Source organism: Arachis ipaensis, chromosome B02 (assembly GCF_000816755.2).
Source record: "Arachis ipaensis cultivar K30076 chromosome B02, Araip1.1, whole genome shotgun sequence".
Classification (NCBI taxonomy): domain Eukaryota; kingdom Viridiplantae; phylum Streptophyta; class Magnoliopsida; order Fabales; family Fabaceae; genus Arachis; species Arachis ipaensis.
In genome coordinates, this window is record NC_029786.2 from 85,737,795 (window position 1) to 85,746,299 (window position 8,505).

Sequence of the window (8,505 nt, forward strand, 5' to 3'; positions counted from 1 at the left end):
GCTTTTCACAAATTCCCCTTACTATTATATTAATTAAATTTAATTGTCAATACAAACGTGATGGTTTGTTACAAAGTAATGCTTGGTCTATGCTACTCGTGCCCTTTGCCGGCATGCCAATAAACACCTTGCATTTACTTTTCATCATATGCACTAACTATTTTCCATTAATGATCTTTCACATGTACTCATGAGCATGTGTTAACATCATTTACCTTTTAATGTGCATTTCTAACCATCCTTTTCCGTTCTCTTCATTGCTATATATCTCTTTAAATTTAATTTACTTTCTCTTCCCTCTTTCAGGATGGCCACCAAGAAAGGAAAAGAGAAAGCTACTCCCAAACCTCCAGCAAGAAGAGGAACTAAAAGAGTGGCAGAGCCTTCTTCAACTGCAGTCAAGCCCTCAACAAAAAGGGTTAAGAGGATTATCAAGATTGATGAAAAGGAGAAAGCCTTTCCAGCAAATGACACTGTGCGATTTCCAAATCGCTACTGTGAGCAGATGTTCCCTATTCTAGCTGAGAGGAGTTACAACAACGAACACCTTCTTATCCTCCCGCCCAACTTTGCTACTTTTGTTGAGCCGCAAATTGAACGAAGACAATGGGATTTCCTACGGAGACAGCCAAGGTAGGTCAATCTCTCTTGGGTAGTCGAGTTCTACTCTAACTTCTACCTGCCCACTCTGCAGTCTGTCTATGTACGTCAGAAGCAAGTCCCCATTATAGAAGAGGCCATTCGACAAGCTCTAAGTCTTCCCCTTATTCTAGAAGGACTGGATGCCTTTCAAGAAGCCGCACTCAAGCGCCAGCAGTACCAATTTGACTGGGAAGATGTTCTCAGAGTTATCGCATTACCTGGCAGCCGTTGGATCTACGGATACCATCGTACCCGCCTTAAGGGAATATTGGCTTCAGCACTTACCTTGGAGGCTCGCGTATGGGCACAGATCATGTCCCATTACGTCTTTCCGAGCACTCACAAGTCCTCCTTCACTGCGGACATGGCCGTTCTACTATGGTGTATCCTTACAGACCAGCCTCTGAATCTACCAAGACATATCCGGAATGCCTTGAGACACGTACAAATTGCGGGCAACTTACCTTTTTCCGCTTTGGTCTCAGATCTTGTCTCAGCAGCCGGAGTTTCCTACAGAGCTGGAGACACCAAAGTCATGCTCCCACGGGATGATTAGTATGTCCCCAATGGGAAGTACCTCAGACTTCCAGCAGCTACTACCAGCCTTCCTACTGCTCCAGTTGAAGATATTCCTTCTTCAACACCACAAGCACCTACAACTGATGAACTGCTTCAGCAGATAATCAGAAGATTGGATCGGCAAGAACAAAAAGCGAAGTTAAGAGAGCGCCGTAACGAGCGCCAATTCAAACACCTCAAGGAGCTACTCAAAGGAAAATTCAAGGACTCAGACACCCCGGACTCCACTTCTTTTACCAGCACAGGGAGCCATAATGGTCCCGACTATGGAGATACTGCTACCAGCCCACCCCTGTTCCTGACAGATGGCACCAAGGACGGTGCAAAGCCTTAAGTGTGGGGAGGTCGGTCAGTATCTGACTTCCGGAGGTAACTTCTCTTCCCTAGCACCAATAAATTAGGATATTTTAGTTAGTTTTTTTCTTTCTTTTATAGAATAGGATAAATTGTATAGTAATAGGTTAGTTGCATGCATGCTCTACTTGATTGAAAAGACAATAAGTTTCTTCTAAGACTCTATCTTTGGAACAAAATTTCACTAATTTTTAAAATTTTTATGATAAATTTGCTTAAAGTTATATATTTGGAACATGATGTTTGAGCTAAAGAACACACAACCTGTGAAGATTTGAGCCTTTATGCATGGTTACATTATTTAACCATAATTATTTTATTCCTGTGTGTTTACTTCTCTATGATTGTAATCTGTATTTTGTTTCATCCTATATGTCTAATATTTATTATATTTATATGCTTGCACATGATTGAGGCCATTATTTGTTTAAACTCACTTATCCAAATTAAGCCTACCCTTTTCAATTACCTTTGTTAACCACTTTGAGCCTTTAAATCCCATTTGTTCTATATTTCACCACAGTACTAGCCTTAAGCGGAAAGACAATTGTATATCCCAAATTGAATCTTTGGTTAGCTTAAGATTGAATTGTGTGCGCTAGTTAAGTATGGGAAATTGTGGGAACAAAAGTTATTAAGGGAATGTGTCATGATAATTTAAGGGGAATTTGGATACCTACTCATGTGAAACTATAAGAATAAAAAAAATCTATGTGCATTGACAAGCTATATTTATTCTTATGTTTCTATGTAAAAAAAAAAATAAATTTAAGTGTTTCAGGCTTTATAGGGCATGAATGAGTTGGAGATTGGAAGGGAAGCCTGCAAAAATGGAAGGAACACAAGAAATTGAGGAGATGATCAGCGAGAAGCGACGCAGCCGCATGGATGACGCGACCGCGCGGAAGAGAGCAATTTGAAGCGACGCGGCCGCATGGATGACGCGACCGCGTGGCATAGAATAGCACGAGTGACGCGGCCGCATGGACGACGCTTTCCGTGTGGCAAAGCAGAAACGCGAATGACGCGTCCGCATGAGCGACGCGATCGCGTGACGTGCGCGATCTGTATAATTTGCAGATTCGCTGGGGACGATTTCGGGCCCTATCTTGACCCAGTTTTCGGCCCGGAACAGCAGACTAGAGCCAGAGAACATGCAGAAACCAAGGTCAACATTCATTCTACACAATTTTAGTTTTAGATCTAGTTTTACTCCTCCTCTAGGTTTTTCTCTCTACACATTCATAGTTTTTAGGATTATTATTTTACATTTATAGTTTGGGATATTGAGAAGAGTTATTACCTCATCAAGACTTCGTCATTCTAGTTCGTTTTCTTTACTTGGTCTTACTCTTCCATGTTCTTTGCTTTGTTTAATTTTACCTTTGGAATATTCTTAGGGATATTTAATACAGGGATCACTTTTATTTTTAATTGACTATTTTAATTTTATTTACAATGTCTTTCCTTAATTCCTTTTTATATGCTATGAATTTTACCTTTACAATGAGTGAGTTGTTCCCTAACTTGATGGAGAATTGATTGAAAGGAACCCTTGAGTTGGAAGGCTTGAAAGAAAAGTTGTAATTGGGTTTATGGTTGGATTGCCTCTTAATCACTAACACCAATCCCTTTTAATTAAGTGGATTGCAACTTGTGAACGGACGTAGCATTCCAACTTGTTTAACTTTTCTTCACATAGTGAAGGATAACTAAATAGGATAACCTTTAATTGTCAATTAATCCTGAGAGCATTCCAACAATAATAGGGATTCCAACTAATCAATTCCCAGTCAAGACTTTTATTTACATTATTCAAATTCATCAATTTAAATTCCTGTTTGCCCAATTCAAACCTTTTTTGAAAACCTCTGATTAATAAAATAGCACACTTTTCTGCAACTCGTTGGGAGACGACCTGGGATTCATACTCCCAGTATTTTAAATTCAATTTTCTGTGACACCTTTCTAAATTGATAGGCGGATTTCTGGCGAGTTAAGAACTATACTTGCAACGTACATATTTCAACAATTTTTAATTCGCTAATTTCTGCCCGCATCAATGAGCACTGGAAGTTAATAAAACGGGTTTTGAGATATGTGCAGGAAACACTCAGCTTTGGTTTACACTTACAGAAAATAAGTGTTCAAACTGTTAAAGCCTATAGTGATTCTGATTAGGCAAGGGACCCAAATGATAGGAAGTCTACTAAAGGTTTCTGTATTTTTCTTGGAAGCAATTTGGTATCATGGAGTTCCAAGAAGTAGGGTGTTGTTGCCAGGTCTAGTACTAAAGCAGAGTATAGGACTATGGCTGATTTGGTTGCTGAACTAATTTTGATTAAGAACCTTATGGTTGAATTAGGAGCTAAACTCTTAATAGCCCTATCAGTTTACTGTTATAACTTAAGTTCTGTGTTGCTGGCAGTCAATCCAATTTTGCATTCAAAATCAAAACACTTTGAAACTGATCTTCATTTTGTAAGAGATTATATTACAAAAAGAATTATTCAAGTGAGTCATGTTTTTGGAGCTGTGCATCTAGCTGATGTGTGACAAAATCATTGCCTAGTGTTGCCTTTCTTGAGTTCAAGTCAGAACTAATAGTTGAAGACTTGAAAAAATTTATTAGTAAAAGCAGGCTCAACAGAGAGAATCACAGAAAAAAACCAGAGAATTTTGAAAACTCAGGAAGTGTGAATAGTAGCCGTCATGATGAAGAACCAAAGCACTCTCTTTAGAATGTGGCAATAGAAATAGAATAGCCATGTAGTAAGGGTCATGATAGATAGTACTAGTTGATACAAAATAGAATTAGTGCAAAATAGAATTGGTACACAATTAGTTAGCATTAGCATTACAGTTAGTCAGTTTGTGATAGCTAGTTGGTCTGTAATTAGTTTGTTAGTTAGTTGGTAGTTAATTTATGATTAAGCACATGTCAATTAGTTAGTTTGGCTTGTGTGGATCTCAATAAGACAGCTGGCATTCTCCTACTATAAGTAGCTAGAGCTAAACTATCATTGGGTCATTTTTTGAACTCACTTTACTAAAATACAATTCAAAATTTTCTTCTTCTCTTTTCTACTCTCACTTTTTCTTTTCGTTCTTGAACTCTCTCCTTTCACTTCCTCTCTTACTTGAGCCTGATATCCTTTATGTTGCATATTTTTTTTTTAATTTCAGCAGAATCACTGAATCACCTCTATAATTAGGATATTCTAATTATCAAATTTTAAAATTTCTACGTTATATCAAATAATATAAATAAGTATCTTACAACTTGTAATTAATTTTTAATAATTATAATCGTTCTAATTATTTTTTTCCTACATAAAAAATAGAACAAATACAAATAATTTTCGTAACAAACAAACTATAAGATTCTCTACATTTTTATACAAATTAACTCTCTAATTCTATAACTCTACTATACGAGTTTATGTTTCTATCTTAAACATGCCATTCTTAAAGAATAAATTACCATTTGTACCTATAAAAAATTCAGATGCTGACAAATGTACCCATATAAGAATAAAACGACAATTATAACCACATAAGATGGCTTTCGTGTGCCAAGAGTACCCAAATATTGGTTACACAATTGGTCCGTTAAGGTATTCTTGGCACACGGAAGCTATCTTCTATGGATACAATTGTCGTTTTATTCTTATATAAATACATTTATCAGATTTGTATCTTTCATGGATACAAATAGTAATTTATTCCATTCTTAAATTAAACATGTTTCGATTTATAATTAATTCCACTTATTCTTCATTGAAATATTAGTACACAAGTCATGGTACATAGGGCAATTTACATAAATAAATTGTTTGCCCTTTAAATTTATGCAATTGCATTGTTTACAATATGAATACGCAAATACATTGTTTTATATATCTATAGAAACTGCTACTGGCAGTAGCGGTTCACATAAACACATAATCTGCTATAGCCAGCCGCGAATTACATGCAAATGGGGGAACATAGAAACCGCTAGAGGCTGTCGCAGCGCTTGGCCATAAACCGCTACTGGCAGTAGCGGTTTATGTGTATAGGGACACGTGCGTAAACCGCTGAAGGCTATAGCGGTTTACGTTGAACAAGATATTTACTGTTTATGTACTATTTCGGTGTCAACTTATATGTTATGATTTTTTCATATCTTGTCTTCATATACATGGGCATGCGGAGTCGTCTTAGGAAGATCGAATTTTGATAATAATCTTATATGGTATTTTATTTGTATTTCTTGCTTGTGAACTAGAGTTTTGGCTTTATTTTGTTTGATTAGGGAGAATGCATGGCTTTGATTTAGTTTAGTGTGTACCGGAATATGATTTTAAAAAATCTCTTTATATATTTAGATGTTATTTTATTAGCTCAACTTATTTTTTTTGTTGAGTTTTTTTAATTTTATTCTGTGTTTGTGATTGAATAACTTAACTAAAGATTAAAAAAAAAGAATTTATAGATATTTTTGCCAAAAATACTATCACAGTTTCTTTTCACAAAATGTCCAATGAATTTGCTTCTAACAAAATAGCTCACAAAATGTCCAATGAATTTTTACTTTACGTACAATTTTCACCAATGAATTTTTACTTTACTTACAATTTTCACTAATGTGAACTATTTTGTTAGAAGCAAATTCATTGGACATTTTGTGAAAAGAAACTGTGGGATAGTATTTTTGATAAAAATGTATCGTTCTGTCATTGGAAGCTTGCAATATCTAACCATTACCAGGCCTGAAATCAGCTTCTGTGTCAACAAACTTGCTCAGTTTTTTCAATCTCCCCTGGATTCACATTGGAAAATGGTCAAACGTGTGCTGAGGTATCTGAATGGCACAGCATCTTATGGCTTGCATCTTAAGAAGGACTCTGAAATGAACATTGCTATGAAGATCACTGCTTATAGTGATTCTGACTGGGCTGGTGACCCTGATGACAGAGAGTCAACCACTGGATACTGTGTGTTCCTTGGCTCCAATCTGGTATCCTGGGCTTCGAAGAAACAAACGGCTGTAGCCAGGTCTAGTACTGAGGCAGAGTACAGGAGCATGGCAGAGACAGTAGCGGAGCTAGTGTGGATAAGGAATCTTATGGCTGAGTTAAAATTAGCTATCTCTGAGGCACCTGTAGTGTATTGTGACAATCTGAGTGCTGTATTGTTGGCAGCAAACCCAATCTTACATTCCAAATCCAAGCATTTCAAAATTGATCTTCACTTCGTCAGAGATCATGTCACCAATAAAGAAATTCAAGTGAGTCACATTCCAGGGGCAACACAGGTGGCAGATATTTTCACCAAAGCAATACCTTCTGAGACTTTTCTACACTTTCGAACCAGGCTAAACATCTGTGATCAACAAGCAGTTGCAAGCACTCCAGAAAGGAAAAACTAGAGATGATGATAGGAGTTATACATATGTGCAGCAGTACCTTGGCTCAGTCTCTCAGCTCAATACCCTTCCTTCTAAAATAGTTAGTTCTGTTAATACTATTTTCTGTTATAAGTTGGTTAGTGTAGGGCCCAAGTGACTCAGCAGCAGCTTCTAGACTCTTCTAGTGTTTGTTATAGTCTGTTAGCTTAGTTCATGACTCAAGGCATGTGTTAGTTAGCCAGCTATACATATAAATTATAAAATCCTCTTGTTGCAAGTTCAGTGGCTTGCTTGAATGCAATAACACAATCTCTCTTCTTCTCTCTCCCTCTACTCTTCTCTCTGAACTTCTCCTCTGAAGCCCTGGTACCTTTCATATAGAAATCGCTACTGGCAGTAACGGTACACATAATCCGCTATAAGCTGTGGCAATTTATGTGTGTGGAGAAGTGTGCATAAACCGCTAGAGGTAGTAGCAGTTTACGTTGAACAAGACATTTGCTGTTTTTGTATCATTTCAGTGTTAACTTATATGTTATGATTTTTTCATATCTTGTCTTCATATACATGGGCATGCGGAGTAGTCTTAACAAGATTGAATTTTGATAATAATCTTATATGGTATTTTATTTGTATTTTTTACTTGTGAACCAGAGTTTTGGCTTTATTTTATTTGGTCAAGGAGAATGCATGACTTTCATTTAGTTTAATGTGTACCGAGATGTGATTTTAGAAAATCTCTTATATGTTTAGATGTTATTTTGTTAGCTCAACTTTTTTTGTTTTATTGAGTTTTTCTAATTTTATTCTGTGTTTGTGATTGAATAACTTAACTAAAGATTTAAAAAAAAATTATAAACATTTTTGCCAATATCACAGTTCACAGTTTCTTTTCACAAAATGTCCAATGAATTTGCTTCTAACAAAATAGCTCACAAAATGTCCAATGAATTTTTACTTAATTTTCACCAACAAAATAAAATTAGTTGGGCTAATAAAATAACATCTAAATATATAAAGAGATTTTTTAAAATCGCATTCCGATACACACAAAACTAAATCAAAGCCATGTATTCTCCCTAACCAAACAAAATAAAGCTAAAACTCTAGTTCACAAGCAAAAAATACAAATAAAAAATCATATAAGATTATTATCAAAATTCAATCTTGTTAAGACTACTCCGCATGCCTATGTATATGAAGACAAATATAAAAAAATTATAACATATAAGTTGACACCAAAATAGTACAGAAACAACAAATATCTTGTTTAACATAAATCGTTATAACCTCCATCAGTTTACGCACGTGTCCCTGTACACATAGCAGTAGCGGTTTATAGTCAAGCATCAATAAACAAAAACTATGATAGCCTCTAACGACTTCTGTGTTTTTTCATTTGTATGTAATTCGTGACTGACTATAGCGAATTATGTGTTTACATAAATCGCTACTATCAATAACAATTTCTATAGATATATAAAACAATATATTTTCGTCGTCATATTAAAAACAATGTAATTGCGTGTAAATTTCCC

General features: G+C 35.8%; 1 protein-coding gene across 1 annotated transcript; it reads left to right on the forward strand.

The window, feature by feature from the left end:
* LOC107627533 (uncharacterized mitochondrial protein AtMg00810-like) lies at window positions 6,281-6,988 on the forward strand. The gene has a single exon (XM_016330365.1). It carries the CDS (start codon window positions 6,281-6,283, stop codon window positions 6,986-6,988), a length of 708 nt encoding a protein of 235 aa, XP_016185851.1.